This window comes from Mytilus californianus, unplaced genomic scaffold (assembly GCF_021869535.1).
Source record: "Mytilus californianus isolate M0D057914Y unplaced genomic scaffold, xbMytCali1.0.p SCAF_7, whole genome shotgun sequence".
Classification (NCBI taxonomy): Eukaryota; Metazoa; Mollusca; class Bivalvia; order Mytilida; family Mytilidae; genus Mytilus; species Mytilus californianus.
The window spans coordinates 107,628,095-107,647,958 of NW_026262723.1; the positions used below are offsets into that span (position 1 = coordinate 107,628,095).

The 19,864-nt window shown below is 31.9% G+C and overlaps 1 protein-coding gene across 1 annotated transcript; it reads left to right on the plus strand.

The window, feature by feature from the left end:
- Window positions 1-4,905: 4,905 nt before the first annotated feature.
- LOC127707901 (alpha-(1,3)-fucosyltransferase 11-like) lies at window positions 4,906-19,740 on the plus strand. The gene is made up of 6 exons (XM_052212660.1): window positions 4,906-5,735; window positions 9,620-9,705; window positions 11,781-12,358; window positions 13,729-14,141; window positions 16,201-16,381; window positions 18,924-19,740. The coding sequence occupies exons 1-6, from the start codon at window positions 5,728-5,730 to the stop codon at window positions 19,446-19,448; spliced, it is 1,791 nt and encodes a 596-aa protein (XP_052068620.1). The 5' UTR covers window positions 4,906-5,727; the 3' UTR covers window positions 19,449-19,740.
- Window positions 19,741-19,864: the final 124 nt, after the last annotated feature.

A 19,864-nucleotide genomic window follows, 5' to 3' on the forward strand; every position in this document is an offset into this window, starting at 1 on the left:
TCAGTTTTTAATATCAAGTGACTTGAAGTGTGTAGGAACACGCAAAAACTTGTAGCAGGATACATAAATATATGTTTGCTAAACTCGTGAAACAAGCTATCATTAGATATGACGATTTGGGCTACTGCTTGTTATCTCTCTGTAAGATTTTGAATATATGAATGTGGGTCCGTTCGCCACAAAGTGGGTACGTCCCTTCGCCCCACAGCCGGGTACGTCCCTTCGCACCTTGGTACGTTAATATCGTTGTAGGGAGCTCATCAGATAACGCTTGCCTCATATCACATACACATTGATCCCGTGATCTACAAAGGTTACGTAAACTATAAAAGTTACTTATCTGTTACAGCGTATTACGCCATCCCACAACCGTTCTTAAAAAGCTAAACGTAATATAAAAAAAATTTAAACTCGTCGTCATAAAATGTGTATCACTGTATGTGTACCAACCAGGCTGACTACATTAAAGTAAACTAAAATACAAGGACGAAATCATTATTTTTGATCTGCAAAACTTTGGAGAATATTATATCTCATTAGTTATATTATGTTAAAATAAAATAATAATGGAAAACGAATAATAGATTTCAGCTCTTTCGCCGCATGTGCTCACCACGTGGCGATAATTTCTGCTGGAATATGGTAAAATAATGGCGATAAAATGAATTTCCTTTCTAAGACTACAGCTTATCAACATTGGGTGCATAAAACAAGTCAACACCTTCCCATACCAACACTAATTTAGAATAAAAGATAACTTCTTAAACCTTGATTTTTTCAATTTTACCGCTAACGAAATAAATTGCTTGCTAGCTTAAAATTTCTGCAAAGGACTAAATTACGTCACAGAATATGACGTCACTCATGTTGGGTAAAGCTAAAACATGAAACACTATCCGACAGAGGCCCCAGCGATAACTGAATTTAAGTCTATTTACTTAAATTCCAATATATGATGAATACGGTATTGATGATTATACTATGTTTATTGTGAAATTTTTGTTTCATTGCTATATTAAATACATTTTAGATATCAAATTGTTGTTCAGATTTATAGCCAAGGGAAATAACTTAAAAATAGTTCCCTAATTGATGAAATACAATAGAAAGATACAGAAATAGGTCTAGGTTGGTTAAGACTTGGTCGATTATGGTTCAGTCTAGGTCGAGTATGGTTCAGACTAGGTCGAGTATGGTTCAGACTAGGTCGAGCATGGTTCAGGCTAGGTCGAGAATGGTTAAGTACTGGTCGAGTAAAGGTCGAGAACAAGTTCAGACTGTTAAGTATGGTTCAGACTACAGTCGAGTAATATCAAGCTAATTTCAGAACCAATTCAGAGTGGTCGAGTAAAAATCAGTACAGATATAGGTCATTTCAGACTTTTATTGGTTTGGGGTGTATGTAACATATGTTCATTTTGTTATTAAAAATAATTATTCTCGGTTATCTTTCCTTTCAAGCCAAATTAAGCTTGTTGCTTGCTCTATTTGAAAATAACTAGGTTTTTAAAAGACTTCTAATTGGTAGTATATAAATAAAGGAACAAAAAAAGCAGAAAAAATTAAAATTTTCAAAAAGAACTTTTTAAACTATCTGTAATAAAATTATGAAATGAAAAGTATGGGTTAGTGGTAGCCCGGGATCCTGCCTCACTGCTCGACAGATGCAAAGAGGAGGTTTGGCCAAGATGCCAGGCTAGGGTTAGTGGGCAAAATATTTAATGGCACTGCATGGATAAAACCAGAAGATTCCGAATACTGACAAAAAGTAAATCAGCAAACAGCTTCATGTCCTGTATTTGCACACTCCAACATTTTTCAGCGATTGTATGTATCTTAATTAGGTTCATCACGCTTAAGGCATGAACAAAGCATGATACATCCAAAAGAAAACACTTAACACCCCATATAAATCATTCCATTAAGTATACCCTAAAAAAATGTAGTCCAATATTATTCAATAATAAAGCTGTAATAATTTGCTTTTTGAAAAAAAGTCCATACTGTTAGTATACATAACGTTATGCTATGTCCGAATTCCTTAACAAAATACTAGAAGCCAGAATATGTCTCGAGACAGTAAGAGTATGTTTGATGAACATGGTACACTTTATTTCATTTTTCTTAATAGTGAAAGATAAATATTTCTGCAAAAAAACTTTTTGTTAAGTTCTACAACTTGTCACCTTAAGCATAATTTTATGTTTATTTATAATTGCAGCGATAAAGTGAGAAGCCGTAAACTCTCAGAAGATTCTGTGTTGACCTCCCATATTTTTTTTTACTGTCTCTCTAACAGCAGACAAAAGTTCCCAACTCATCTACTGGTGTTACTACTATTCAAAATTTATCAATTAATATACCAACTTCACCCGCGTATGGAGTATACATTTCTAAACTCATACCAAAAATTACCATATCCAAGAGCTTGCAGCTGCTATTCAGACTTTGTAGAACGACGTCGGTGTCTTAGAAAAAGATTGATGACTCAGGGTTTTGTCAAAGAGCGTCTCATCCTTTTTCTCAAAACGTTCATCGGGGAGTTCCAAGACCTAATAGATAAATATTCAGTGTCTACTTCACAAATTATACAAGATGGTCTCGCGTTATAGATTCTAGGGGCTGTGTGTTTTTCATCTACTTTACAGTTTTCCTTTCATTTGTCTTTGAAGTGGCTGGTATTTATGCATCCAACTGTCGGGTTTTTGCTATTGAGCGATCCTGGTGTAGGTGGGTCCAGAGGTGCGATTCGGACGCAACAGGTTTTTACAGTGTTATTTTCATTTTGTTTACCCTTGTCTTTATATTTTACTTAAATTGTACTTTATCGAGAAAGTATATACTTTATACTGTATGTACTATCAAATTAAAACTTTTTAGTTGTCTGTGTTAGATTTATATGTATGTGTGTTCGAATTTTTTGGTCAGTTGTGTTGTATGTCTGTGATGTATGATTACACAGTTTTGGCAGCCGGGTCGTAATTATTGTCATATAAACCTATTCTGTCTGTTTGGGTTGTTCACCTAACTATGTCGGAACTATAAACAACTGTCATAAAAGTGGGAGGTTTAGCTAGCTATAAAACCAGGTTTAACCCACCATTTTCTCCCCGAAAATGCATGTTCCAAGTCAGTAATATGAGAGTTGTTTTTTCCCATTTGTTCCGTTGGGTGATAAAGTCTAACGTTTGAATTTACCTTGGAGTTCGGTATTTTTGTTATATAAATACTTGTTATACATTTTTGACAATTTGCACGTCTCGACTATGCGTGAACCACTCACTTGCCACTGAATGTCAAATGCACATTTCCAATTCATGATTTAAATAACTTTTTCATCAATAGGCTTAATCATAGTATTCAATATTCATTTATAACCTGATCGATTTTTTATGGCAAACATAAAAATACCTAAATCTTTATATAAGTAACATCTGGACAATATACAATATACAGTGTAAACTTTATCGTATGAAATAAAGTTATTTTAATTAAGGGGGGAATTCAAGTTTTTATAGCAGCACGAGTTTCACATTTAGTGTGCAAATTCCTATTCTTATAGTGTAGATGTCAATCATTGCCAATCACTTTGCGCTTGCGTTCAGTAACTTAATTGATCGAATTTAAAGAGGGCTCAGTGCAGATCTTTGATAATTTCTGTTCATTTTATACATAAATTGTTAGATTCGGGTCGATTTGGAGCTTGACATATTTGATAGACACTTGCCTTTTCTTAAGACCTTATATTAACTTCTGTTGTTATGTTGAATGTTATCGTTAAGCAACCAACAATCAATCAATTGAATATTATCACATTGATATATACACGACATTATTTCTGTTCAGTCTAACATTGAGTATGTTTTCACGCAGACTGAGAATAATATAGTTTTGTTTTAATGATTTAAAATGGCAAAGGTGCGATAACATCTTTGACAGGTTAATAGAAAACATCATGACGGATGGCCACTGTTACGTTTCACTTGTTGCAGCCATAATTCTGTGTTCTTTTCTTCGTTTATGATGCAGTTAACTACTGGAAATGTATATTTACTTGTCATGAGTAACACAACGTGTGCCACTAGTGGAGCAAGATCTGCCTACCACTCCGGAGTCCTGAGGTCACACACGGTTTGGATAGGGTCCATGTTGCTCAGCCTTCAGTTGTTTTGTGTGTGCGTATGATGTGTGTTTTGTTGCTTTCTTATGGCCCAGGTGTAGTCGATGTCATTTAAGGATAACAGTACTGTAGTTGAAAAGTTGACGCCGTCAATTAGCAATTTAACGGTCGCAAATTCATTTTTACTGGCGACGCGTAGCAGATGAAAAAAAATCAGGAAACGACTGTTGATGTAAGAAATATACGACAATGCATCACCCTATTTTGTTACTTAGAGTTTAAAAAAATCCCTCATGTAGCAAACACACCATTGAAGATTATAAACATTAAACTTAAATAGCACCCCCTTTTAAAAGTGATTAATGAGAAAACGCTTCCGTTTAAATTAAAATACATGTATTCATAATCAACAAGCATGATCAAAAATGCAGTTAAAAATGTGACAATGACAAACAACCTTTTTCCTATGATCAAATTAAAGTACCTTTTCTCAGTTCATTTATTTTATTTTAATACTTTCTCTATTGTTTTTGAGTATTAACGGTTTAACTACAGTTATTTACTAATTAGTATGTTGACATTGTTAAGCCTAATGATCCGTTAGTGATTTTCTACATAGTTTAACACTAAGACTTTATCCTTTCATGTGCTTTAAAGTTTGTATTTTGTTTGTTTGTTTCTAGATCATGATGTAATATATATTGTACAATGTATTAGGTATACAATGTATTAGATATATACTGTATAGGTTTAACAATATATTTTAAATAAGATCTAAAGTTAGGTTAGTTTGGATTTGGAGAAGCCACAATACGGATTTCGGATATATAAATTGTTGATTTCATTTATGTTTTTGGATAAAACCTTTATTATGTTTATACTGGGTTTATATTAAATATACGCTGGATACTGTTATTATAACGTCAATTGTTGATACTTCGAACTTTTATTGAGTAATACAAAATTGTAATTCCAATTATGTGTCTTTTTGACCTAAAGCTGTTAGCTATTCACCATACCGTCTGTGATAGCAGGGTCGTCCTATTATAAAATTACCAGAAAATATACCAATCATACCAATGGCAGCATTCCACCTCAAGAGGGGCTTGTTATAAAACAATGAGTACCAATACTTTTCCCGTCAGACACGGAGACTAAATAAATGTTTTAGTACACACATACAGATGCAAATTGATGAAGTCAAATCCAAAACTCGTGTTGTTGTGGAGAAAATGACCCGTAGATGACCCATGCTTGGCATTTACCCTATGCTTTGCTTTTTTCGTCAGGCAGTCTAACGTCAGCTACCCATTCATCCGGTCTACAAGCATCACTTTACAGTGCAGTCAAAATAATCTTTTCCACCAACATCGGACCATAGTGCATGTCAATGTGCATTGATGAAACATTCAACAATAACATAATCGTCCGAATCCGAATACAATCACGTGAAAAGTCCTCAGTGCACATCTTAAATCAATTTGTAGTCTTTACTGTAAGATACTATTGACGAACGTAATCCGTATCGATAAATTGTTGTTTTGTTGATGAACTTGCTATGTACATATTATTACCTATGATAAGGTTTCAACAGCTGATGAAATAAAATGCACAGGTAAAGTGGGATTTTCTTTTATTAATAATGAATATTTCACGATTTTTTTTGTTATCTGAAAAACCGTTTCATTGGTAATTTGATTTTATCAAATGATTGGAATTTGAGGTCTGTTTGCTACATATGTACTACTTTAAAAAAAAAAACCGACATAAACTATATCCAGATTGTAAAAGATATTCAAGCAGTAATCTATTTCACCATTCCTAAAAATGAAAACTACTTCAAATATTATTTTCATATCATAAAGCGAGGAGTAGAAGAGTCTCAACTGACTCATCCCTCAGTTTTTTTGTTTTTTTTTAAATATTAAATATATTTTGATGCACCTGTTTCTGCAATATAATGTACCTTTATTTCATTTCTCATATTTCTCATATACAATCAAACATACTTTCAAGAAATTTACCTTGCTGTTTTCTTGTATGTAAACAAATTCTGATGTGAAAGCATTAAGGCATACGACCTGCATTTGACGTTTTCCATGAGTTACAGACCAAATAAACTATATATTTGTTCTAAAATCATACGAACGAATTTTATTCGACTTAAAATTTCCAAATACTTGACGTTCAAAGTTTCATAGTACAAATAAAGATAATGACGTTAAGAGCTATGCATATTACTTTCATTTCATTATGCATTTTGTATGAAAAAAGAATTCCTTTCCAAGTTTCCTAAATGTGACATCTAAACAGTCAGTATAGAAAACATTAAACCAGTAAGCAACTACATTGAACTAAAATGACCGTAAATTATATTCACACTCTATATAGATATAGGAAGATGTGGTATGAGTGCCAATGAGACAACTCTCCATCCAAGTTACAATTTATAAAAGTAAAACATTATAGGTCAAGGTACGGCCTTCAACACGGAGCATTGGCTCACACCGAACAGCAAGCTATAAAGGGCCCCAAAAAATTACTAGTGTAAAACCATTCAAACGGAAAAACCAACGGTCTAATCTATATAATAGCTACTTGACGATCATTACTGATCAGTAACACATTGCAAATAACATTCATAAATTACTCTCAAATATGTATTTCAACTTTCGGTTTACTTTAAAATCGACATTTTATGAACTCTATTCATTCACACCTAACTACTCCATGACACAAGAAAAAAGTTACTAGCAGTTACAGTACACGTTAAGTTACTAGCAAGTTACAGTACACATTAAGTTACTAGCAAGTTACAGTGCACATACAGTTAGTAGCAAGTTACAGTGCGAATAAAGCAACTTCTAAGTTATAGTGCACACAAAGTTAAAAGCAAGTTGGAGTGGCCATAAAGTTACCAGCAATTGCCATGTACAATAGACCAAAAGTTACTTACACGTTATAGTATACATACAGTAACCAGCAAGTTACAGTATACATAAAATTACTAGCAAGTTACAATAAACAAATATACAGCTATTATAAAAATAAGGAGATGTGGTATGATTGCAAATGACACAACTATCCACCAGAGACAAAAATACATAGAAGTTTAACAACTATAGGTCACCGTACGGCCTTTAACAATGAGCAAAACCCATACCGTATAGTCAGCTATAAAAGGCCCCGAAATGACAAATGTAAAACAATACAAACGAGAAAACTAATGGCCTGATTTATGTACAAAAAATGAACTAAAAACCAATATAATATACAGCAACAAACGACAACTACATATTACTGAATTACAGGCTCCTGACTTGGGACATGCACATACAGAATGTGGCGGGATTAAACATGTTTGTGGCTCCCAACCCTTCCCCTAACCTAGGACAGTGGTTTAACAGCAAACATATGGAAAAAGCTATAAAATTTAGTTGAAAAGGGCTCAACTCATCAGATCGATACAAAGCAGAAAAACAAGTAACAAAAACCGGGTATTTATACATCCCCAAAACAAACAAAAAAAAAGACACTAATTACAGATCTGAGAATACTCGCAGTTACTGACAGCTATAGTTCAAAGCTAATAACAGCTAATAAAAAACATGTATCTAAGACTATAATATCAATCAGTAGACATCCAACATCCAATGGATTTAGTGTAAAGACATCATTAACAGTCAGAGATCAACATTACCTTGTGCAATGCCATAATACAGATATCGACGACATATTGTAGAACCGCGAATTAGCTAGTTGCAGTGTAAATATGATAACTTCCAAATTACAGTACACATAGAGTGACTAGCATTTTACAATATACATAGTTAATAGCAAGTTACAGTGCATATAAAGTATCTAGCAAGTTATAGTACACAGATAATTACTAGCAAGTTATTATACACCAATGCATTGTCTAGGTGTACGGAAAAAGTTTCGCAGATCGTCTTATTTTTAAGTTTTCATATGTAGAGTTGTATTTGTAAATTTACAAAATGAGTATATTTGACCCTCCTACTTAACCATTTAGTATATTTCATATAAGAGAAAGCTTCAATAGTTGTGTCTGAAGAGAAAAAAAATGGCTGTTTTTTTCAAAAAAAAAAGATCTGAAGCGGCAAAATAAAACAGTATGCATCATTGAAGTGTATCTGAAAACTAATTTACTATATCTAAAGTCACAAGATCTTGGTCTAAGCATTGTATGTTTTACTTTTTTCTCAAAAAAATCTTATTAATTGTCATGAGTATTGTAACAACCATTCATTAATCGGTTTAAGCAAACTTATTTATCATCTGAAATACCGAAAAAATTATATTCCACGAAAGTTGTACAATAACAACTTACTGACACAAGTGAAAAATGTAAAAACTGAAAAGAAACTTACTACGAAGTCATAAAGTGTTCACGTGATTCGGAAAAGTAGAATAAGGGAGCTACCATTTGATTTTTTTTTTGGGGGGGGGGGGGGCTGGGGGGGGGGGGGGGTTGCTAGGATGAAATTTGAAAAAAAGGCAGGACAGGAGTTTTTAGTAAAAAAAAAGCAGGCCATGATGAGCAACTTGGCCAAAAAAAAAAAAGGCAGGATGACAATTCATGTCAAAAAAGTCAGGATAAACTAATAAAAAAAGGCAGGACCTAATAGAGTGAAAAATAAAAAGGCAGGACAGAGATTACAACTAAAAAAAATGCAGGACAAAATCTTTCATCCTAGCCCCCCCCCTAAAAATCAAATGGTAGCTCCCTAATAATTGTTTGTGCGAAATGTGAAAATATCGCTGGAAATTAAGTACAGATTAAATAATCTTGAATATACTTCTCGAATGAACAGATCTATGATTTAGAGTTTTCTGAGTCAACACAACAATAAAAGTAAGATAAATGACGTAAATTGGATAACTAATAAGCAAAATAGATTAAACGTGTTTAAGCTGTGACGAGTTAAGGTGGGATCAGTCTCAATTTTAGTCATGTAAACGCAATAGATATATTGAATTTCCAATATTATGTTGATAAAATATGTTGTATGATATTTTAATTTACACGATTTGTTTTAATAATATATATTTATTGATTAAATATATTTATAAAAAGAAAGAGTCATTCCTGTCGCGTGCTTTGTCTGAAACTGGGTATAAAGTATTAATATTATTACCCACGTGTAGAGTGTTTTAATATGCAGCAACGCCTAGTCGGAAATAGAGTGTTTAATCTTAAAGTCCTTAAAATAACTAAGATGTAAAGACTGTTTAATTGTCAAATGTCTTTTCTATCCTATCCAACATAGTATTACCCTCTTTTTCAAGTGGTATGCCAAATTAATCGTCTTTTAATCGGGATAAAGTTACTTTGCCAAACATACTACTAAGGCAAAGGATCTGAAAAATAGCTACACCGCTTGTAGAAATATATGATTTCTATAAAAGGCTTATTCATTAGAAATCACAATAGTTCTTCTAAATGAGCACATAATTGCACTGTACTTGTATTTGTAGGAAGTGGCGAAGAATAATTCTATATTTAGTGATAACAACAATAGTTTTAGTAGTTGGTTCATATTGTTATGAAGTTTATTTAACTGGTAAGTTTAAACTATTTAAAAAAAAAGATGTGGCATGATTGCCAAATGAGACTACTCTCCACCAGAGACCAAACGCCAAAGTTTACAACTATAGGTCACCGTACGGCCTTCAACAATGAGCAAAACCCATACAGCATAGTAAGCTACAAAAAGTCCCGAAATGACAAATGTAAAACAATTCAAACGAGAAAAGAAACCGTCTGATTTATGTACAAAACAATAAAAGTTCTCCTGAAATAACAGTTATTTTGATGTTTAGTGTGTAATACTATGCACCGGTGTCTGACTATCGTATATTCAGCTAAAATACACACTAATCTTTTGCTACACTTGTATTTTAGACATATCGGATTAACAGTATTTCTCAGTTCAGTATAAATACGTATTAAAATATTAAAATAACAAGCAAAGTGTTTGTTAAATTTTTTCATTTTTTTCTTATTTAAATCCGTCTCGCCTGGTATACTTTTACTTTTAAATATATCCGTTAATTATTGCGAAAACACTTATTTATATATATAAAAAAAACACGCTTATTCATTTTCTTAATTCAAAGATATGGTTTAAATATATTTTTTAAATTGTTCCTTAATTGTATTTTGTAAATAAATTTTGTAAATGCGTAAAATAAAATGAAGAATACAGTATAAATATTTCTAGGAGAAAAGATAAGATTAAGATCAAGTAGGACAGGGCTTGATCCCAATATTTTTATGTAGAACCCACAGAAACGGTTATTCCTCATTTACCGACAACTAGGATAAATATATAGCTCATTGACAAGACTAATTGACAAATAGTGAAAAGATGCAAATGGCACAATAAAAACTATAAATAAAAAAAAACACAACGGCCAAAAAAGGAGAACGACGAAAGACAAACAACAGTCCACATAGAACTAAAGATTGAGCGACATTAAAAAGGAGTTATATTACAATGTATAATGATCTTGTCATTAAAGGAATTTGGTATCGATAAGAGATCTTTGATGGATGCGGTTTAATTAATTCACATCTCCTCTAAACTATTTGCAATTTAGAATTTGCCGTATGAAGAAAAATGCTTAGAATAGTTTAGAAAATTATATTCTGTAAGGAAATCAAGTTTGTCCAACTAGAAAATATAAAACAAAAATGTTTGGTTTTGAGGTAGGATAAAAAATGACCCTTACTGTTTCTACTACTTTGTATATTGTCTTTGACCTTTTGTTAACCTTCTGAACTCGTGTTTTGTGTCGTTTGCTTACTGTTTCATTGGGGAACATACAATATTTTCCTTTATTCATGTGTTATTCAGACTTTGATGAAACATAGGTATTAAGTGAGACCAAGCTAAAACTTTGTCAAATTGAAAAATGACAAGCAAACTGTTCGTTGTTGGTTTTTCTGTTCATTACTTTTATGACACTTCTTCATATAAAAAGTAGTATAACAAAAATACCGAACTCCAAAGGAAATTCAAATCGGAATGTCCCTTATTAAATAACAAAATCAAAAGCTCAAACACATCAAACGAATGCAAAACACATGTCATATTCCTGACTTGGTACAGGTATTTCCTTATGTAGAAAATGGTGAATTAACATGATTTTACAGCTAGCTAAACCTCTCACTTGTATGACAGTCGCGTAAAATTCCATTATATTGACAACAATGTGTGGGCAAAACAAACAGACATAATTAGGTAAAAATGTCAAAAATTGGGGCACAGCAGTCAACATTGTAATATAATCTTAATCACTATAAAAACAAATAATTATTTTAACAAAGAAAAACAAAATGGCATATAGACACTCTATAGACAAAGTACATAAGCAAAAATGAAAGACAAGAATACAAAATTGACCATAGCACAATAAAACAATGGCGGGATGTATCATTACCGATTTACGCCAAAGGTAAGTTACAAAAAATGGACTAAACAGTAAAGGTTAAAAATTTACAAGGACAAATAAAAAGAAATGCACATTCATCACATCTCTGTTCAGACTAATAATATGTAATATAATATTATACAAGTACATGCTATATGTAAAAAGAACAAAAGAGAAGTTATTATATTGTCCAAATTTGTAGAGAAAGCATTAAACGACGTCTGCATGAATGAAAATGGCTGTACAGCAAGACGAACTAAAGATAGGGCAAATAGGGAAAATTTAGACATTTTAGCCAAACAAAGTGTTGCTGAAAGTAATACACATTTGAATTACGAGTCTGTACATTATAGTGAGCAAACTTTGGATTGGAATAATGAAAGACAACCATTGATGTCGGTTGATGATCTTGAAGGAAACGAAGAGTTCGAACAACTTGATTCCAAAACTTCTACCACATTAAAACATCAAACTTCTAAAGAAGATTCATACCAATACGAAGATCAAACTGTTTCTACTTATCCTCTACTTAGAATATCAAAACTTTCGTCAGAAACACCAGTTCATGGAATAGAAAAGCTGAATCAAATGGCAACAGATCTTACACGTGATAATGTAAAAATTACGAATATCGGAAAACAAATTCCTGCTATACCAAAGTTACTATGGTGGGACTTTTATTCACATGGCGCAGGAAAAGATGACTTCATAACCTGTAAACAAGGTGTTAAATGTCATGTAGTATCAAATCGAAGTTTGACTGATCACCCAGATACAATGGTGAGATAAATTAAAAAGGATCTGTTAACCCTTCCGGAGCACCTTAGATCGCTCACCACGGGTTTTGGTGGGGATCGTGTTGCTCGGTCTTTACTTTTCTATGTTGTGTTTTGTTTACTATTGTTTGTCTTTTGGTCGTTTTTCGTTTTTTGTCATTGCGTTGTCAGTTTGTTTTCGGCTTATGAGTTTGAATGTCACTTTGGTATTTTAATCATATTTCAATCATACACATGTTTTTAAAGGGAGATATGGCTGGCCAAAATGTTTAGTGTACAACTTGTTTTATTGCTTCTTCATTGTTAGTTATCATTGAGTTAGGTGGGTTTTTTTTGTATTGATTACAGTGTACTTTTAGAGTGTATTTTTTGTTATTCTATTACATGCAATTAGTTTTAAAAGGCTAAGTTTAAGTGCTTCAAAAATAGATTGTTCGTCCCGCAATACATAAATAATGTGGTCATAAGTGTTTACTTCTTCAGGAGCTAATTTGAGTATTGGATCTGGGTGTATTTTTGTGTTCTCCAAAAGTTTAAAAATTTATTGTTTACTGAAGATCTTCATATGTCTTTTAAAATTTTTCAAACTTTAAGTGAAATTTCATATAACTCGATCACTCTGATTTACAATTATGAAGAAACTTCAACATATATCCCAGAGCAACACAAATTACATAATAAATCTAACAATCCTTTTAGATATACGCATTAGTAGAGAATCTTATATAATAAGACACGAGCAACAATCTGAAGCCAATATTTATCTATCAATAAAACGTTTATATTGCAATATTCGTTAAGAATTCCATTGGAATACAGGGGTCAGTATTTCAGTGTTGCGTTACCCCCCCCCCCCCCCCCCCCCCTTAGATGGAAGGTAGGAATTAAACTATAATCGCCATGAACAATAATGAATGCATGTATTGGCTTCAAATTTGGGAGATTTGATATTTACATTTCAAAACAATTTACACTTTTAGTAAAATAAAATTGTTTTTGTTGATTGATGGTTATCTGACAAAGATTAATGATCCGGTGAATCAGATCCTTTTGTTATTCCGAAATTCCATAACCATGATAACGTTGAATCAGTTTGAGTTAAATTTTGGTAGATTTTAACACATTGTTTGAGAGATACACTTTTACCCTTTGCAAATAAAAATTCTTCAAATGTCTAACTCAAATGATACAAAATGAGGGATGTTTGTAGCGATCGATTTCGTGTTCAACTTCGTGGGTCAAATACATGTACATGCTATTCATAACAACGCCTATATAAGTTTTGTATGGGTTGTTAGTTAACTTATAGTAGACATAATTTATTAGTGAATTTTATCAAAAAATATTTCATATTTTTATATTTCTATTTCGTAGGCAATCATTTATTATGGAACACATTTCTATTTCATGGATCTACCAAAACATCGACGACAGGAAATAACGTGGGCTGTTATTCATGAAGAATCTCCGAAAAATGCCGATTTTCTTTTCAATCATGAAGAGATACTATCTCTTTTTAATTACACTGCTACCTTCAAACGTGAATCCGACTATCCAATCACTACTCATTTCTTACCAAGCATTTCCTACCTACAGAGCAAACAATATCTTGTGTCAACACAAGATAAAAATAGATATCAAACTGAAGAAAATTTAGCACCAATATTTTATATTCATAGTGATTGTAATGTACCATCCAACAGAGATGTATACGTGGAGTTACTACAGAAATTTATACGAGTAGACTCGTATGGTAAATGTAACAATAATAAAGCTTTGCCAGAGAGGTATGTATAATTTACTAAAATAAAGTGAATATTTTATAAAGTAGAACTAATGGACAGGTTTGTTTACTCGTTGTTATATGCATTGTGATAGACCACCTCTTATGTACTATATAAATGTATTGTAATACAGTCTTACACTAAGACATCGCTCGTCTAACGAATGCTGTGATTTTATGTAGACTAGTTAGCCGATTGATCTTAGACATTTTAGTAGAAGTTAGTACTTTTTTCTGTCCAGTACTGTACTGCTCTTAAACCGTATTTGATATGGTGTTCCAACATTTTTTGCGATAGTCACCGGTGAGTCTTGTGTAGACAAAACGCGTGACTTGCGTACCAAATAATATGCATGGCATCTTTGATATGTATTTTTTTTTTACATTTTGTAAATGCTCTTGTTAGTACACTGATCGAAGTCAAATACGGGGAAAGGAGACCCATAGAAAGAAATGTTTCAAGTCGGGAACCTCAACTGTGATTTTATATATATCTTTATTACCAAAGTCTATATAAACTATAGGTGCACATTTGAAATACATCCACATCAATAATACATATATAAACATAAAAATATGTGACAGAATAGCAGAAGGTGTTGTAATTATAAATAAACATTATTTTAACATATCGGTTCTAAGCTTAAAAGATCTAAAAATAAATTTACCTAAATTACACAGCTCTTTTACATTGTTTGTACTCATTAGTGTAATAAATTTGTACATCGATGTTTTTTTTTCCAATAATATGGCTTAATACAAAATTTTCGAAAACCTTGAAAAATGGACATTTGAGGATGAAATGAAACTCATCCTCTATATATTTTTTACAAAAAGTACATATTGTATTATTTCTTGCTAAACATAAAATCTTCCATTTTCTATAGCTAAGTTGTGGCTACTTAATATTATTTTCCGTAATACATGTTTTGTAAACATTAGGAATTGGTTTGCATAAATAAAATTGTAGACACAAATTATCTAGCATATATTTATAATTACAACATTTTGGAGAAGTATTTGATTGTATTATGCTATATTAGAATTATATTTGTTACTGCATGATTGCATATCCCTTTGTTTAATTATTCACAGCGACATAGACTCTAACGATTTAGAGCTGGACTTATGTTTTTATAGACATCTGTCTACTGTTAACTAATGTGATTGTATGTTTACTTGATTGATAGCCGTATAAACAACGTAATCTTCACATTTCCTTTTATATACAGAGTCTGCAAGTGAATTTTCAATAAAAATAATTATAATTTTAACAATTAAATAGTTACAAAATAAAAGATTTCATTTACGCCAATAATACGGGTTAATACATATAGTATAAGTATTATATTATAACTAATCAGCTAATATATCAAAAACTGGTATTAATCACTTCCGTTCGCCTGCGTTACATGTTACCCCATATCACCACGGCGAGGGATATGTAGGATATAGAGCAGGGTACGTTAAAAACGCATTACCTGCAGCTTCTGTTTGCATCATAAAGTGAATTAAGGGATGTGCATGCATACCTTTAACAATACGGATTGCAGCTATAAAACTTATTTCTATTCCTTTATACACTGGATAATCTGTATGTTTTGTCATAAAAAATACGGAATAATTTCCTTTGTTTTTCTCCGACTGATTTATGTCTATCTTGTCACCTTGGAAATGTAAATTTATACCTAAGCGACTTTCCGTAATGTCAGAAAAATGAGTTTGAACTCAATTGAATACCTTTTTATTAAAATTTATAATACAAGCCTTGTATTTACGATACAACTTACAATGGAAGAATGTCATTCGTCAATTGTGCTAACAGCTGTAAAATGGCGAAAAATAATTATTGATCTTTAAAAATTTATTTTTTTAATCAAATATAACCTTGTGGCGCAAATGAAATACTGCATTAAAGAACGGTTAACTCAAATACAATGCGCCCGAAGAAACAGGAAAAACAAAATGAAAAATGCCAGTTGTTCTTGAATATCTATCAATTACAGTTATTCTTCTTTGTATTCATTTATCAATATTTGAATTACTAGTACTTAATGTTGCAGTTTATCATTCGGTAAAAGCATGGCCCCAATGACTTCCAAAGAATTTTACGAACTTGGAGCCAAATACAAGTTTACTTTAGCAATGGAGAATGCAGTATGTGATGATTATATAACAGAAAAGTTATGGCGACCATTTCATTTAGGATCGGTTCCTATAGTGTTTGGATCTCCAAAAATTAAAGTGAGTTATTAGAATATTTACGATGTTTTAAAACTTTCACAGGACTGTTTCATATGTGTGCGCGCGTGTGTGTGGGGGAGCGTAGATAACTATACCCTAGTGCAACTTGAAAATGATGCAATAAATGCATTAGTCTTTGAAACTCAAGATCCTTGTCGTTATAGATTCTCAGTGAAATTTCTTTTATCCTTTCTCGAATTCATACATTAAATTTATTTCAAAACAGAGGTCTTATCTAATCATACTAATTAAAACTGTTTCATTACGGGATTTCACAATATTGCATGTATAATTAAATAAATTATTAATAATTTAATCTATTTCTTCTGAAGGTTTGATATGAAAGAAAACATCAAAAGATGCACACTATTTGCTGTCACTGCATTGCTTTTATATAAAAAAATATGAGGGGATCTGCTAGGACTTTAATCAGGACAACAATTCACAAACAGACCTGCTGACTTGGGACAAGCACATAAAGACTAATTATTTTACAGGGTTATGTTAAAGTCAAAAGAGGAAAACATATTATAATGTCGGCTTGGTTAAATATTGTAGCGATGGCGTCATGAAATATCTTAAAATTATATAAAGATGGCCGATCATACTCACTATGAATATAAAAACTGTCACCACGTTAAAAATTTACCTCCAGGTATCTTTATTTTACTGAAAATTTTTCATTGTTTTTTTCCAGGTATTGTTTTCTTATCATGTATACAAATGATTTCATTTATCTATAAATTGCGTAAAATTGATAAGGAAATTTGATGAATTTTGTAACTAAATGACAGTGATTTTACAAAATGACTGGGTACTTTAAAGGGGCATTAACTATAAAAAATATAAAAAAAATAGAATTTGATTTTTTTTTGTTCAATCATTAATGAAAGTGAAATAGTGAAATAATAATGTTCTTTTAGCAGCCAGTTTGTTTCAATTTTGTCAAATTAATCTAAGAAACATCGCTGATGAATTCAAGTCACCTTCTATTTAACCCCTTAGCCAACGATGGGTTTACGCATGAACTAGCTATTAAAAGGAAAGGAATGTCAACATTGAAAGTGAAACAAGGGTAAACCATTTGGTTGACTGATTCGATCCACAAAAACTCATTCTTATACAGGGAAAAACAATGAGTAACATATTTATTTAACCTATAATATGAAATCAAACAGACCTAGACAAATCCAATTGCACGTGTTCGCTACCTATATATATATATATCTATCTATGTTTGTATCGGGTAATATGACCGTCGGCAGTCTTCGGAGGTCACCTCGATGGTTAATTAGATGGCGTCTAGACTAAAAAACACACGAAATGCTGATACATATTATCAAGTTCATGCATCGTAAATTATTTATTTTAGACTTTTTGGAATTTGGATATACGTTTTAGTATGTTATAAATCAAATATTAGAATTTGAGTCAAATCGGTGAACATAAATTTGTCAGCTCATGCCCCTTTAGGTCATTTTATATAATGCCTGTCAAGTTTAAGCATTTTACGAATTGCCTTAAAATTCAGACATTTTACAAGATGCTTGAATTTAGAAAATTTTAATACCTGTAACATGTATATATATATATATATAAACAAGTCTAAATTGAAAACAACGTTCAAACCTATTATTGCGTTGGATAAAAACCGCAATTTTTATACGTGTGCATGCAAAACAAATTTCTTTGTAGAGGGGTCTAAATACAGCACAAACAACATTTTCCAAAAGATCAAAAAAGTGAAAAAGTATATTTTAACAAAACGCATTTGACTAGCAGGTCGAACAACGGATGTTCTTAAACCCTGCTGACTGCCATGGCGATTGCCAAATAAACGGATCACAGATGTAACACAATGGATTTTAATTATATCAATTTAATACCAAACAGAAAACAATAAACTTGCGGAAAAGATGGTATACCGCAAACATGAGGTGCAAAAATTTGTACACCATATCCGGATTTCGACAATTAATGTCTCTTCAGTGATGTTAGGAATCGAAACGGTATTTGGAAGGCCATATAATTTACCTCAATTTGGGATTGACTTCTGAATTTTGAAAGGTCGAAATAGGATGAACGGATCATATAAACCCGAAGGCAAATATAATACAAGCCCAAACGAAAAAATATAAACAAGTCTAAATTGAAAACAACGTTCAAACCTATAATTGCGTTGGATAAAAACCGCAATTTTTATACGTGTGCATGCAAAACAAATTTCTTTGTAGAGGGGTCTAAATACAGCACAAACAACATTTTCCAAAAGACCAAAAAAGTGAAAAAGTATATTTTAACAAAACGCATTTGACTAGCAGGTCGAACAACGGATGTTCTTAAACCCTGCTGACTGCCATGGCGATTGCCAAATAAACGGATCACAGATATATATATATACAAAGGAGTTTACAAAACAATGAAATCATCAACATCGTTAATGTTGCTTAACTAAAATAGATTTATAAATTGGACATTTTGATGTCATTAATAACGGACATTTCATTAACGACATTTAATTTCTTTTCACTTTGATCTACAGGATTATTTACCAAACAAGAAATCTGCAGTTGTCATAAATGATTTTGATGATGTGGAAAAGCTTGCAGCCTTTATTAAATATTTAGATAGAAACGATACTGCATACGAGGAATATTTACAGTATAAAGAACCCAGAGGATTGACGAATACTTTTCTGATTGATTCAATAAACAAAAGAGAATGGTCGAAATACCATGATAAGACAAAACCATTTTATTCGCTTTTTTCTGGGTTTGAATGCTACATATGTGAGGAGATGCACAAAAATATCGATATCATTAAATCAGGAAAAGAGCTTCCGGTAAAAATAGCCAAACTTGACCATTATGGATGTCCACCACCAAAGAGATTTAGTGATACAGGTCAATACACTGTAATTGATCCAAGATTTTCATATTATTGGTATGAAGGAAAGTATAGAGCAAAAGCTTTCCGCTATTTTTATGATAAAAAAATGAATTTTACAGAAAAAGATATTGCAACTCTTGCTAAATCGTTCCGTCAAGAATATATGGACGATGGTTAGACTGAATTTACCATCGCATATTGGAATGTGTGATTCTCTGAATCTGACCAGCTGAAAAAGAAGTCAGTGTGTGCAATGAGCTCAGATCTTAAAATATACAACAAAATGATGAATTATGTTTGAAAGCTAATAAAAAAGAAAAAAGAAAAGAAAATATCTTTAATATCACTAGAAAAATAGTAATTTACTTTGAATAGAAATACATCATTATTTTTTTCCTTGAACTTTTTTCACAATGGTTCATATTCTCTTATAGTTGCAGACTTTCTGAGGGTTTGTTGTGTCATTGTTGCAATTTCAAAGTCAGACGTATTAGGATCGAATGCAAATTATTACATCATGTTTTAAATTTTTTTCATCGATGTAAAGAATTAAGTTGAAAATTTAGCTGTACCTTCAAAGAGCTAGAGAAATTC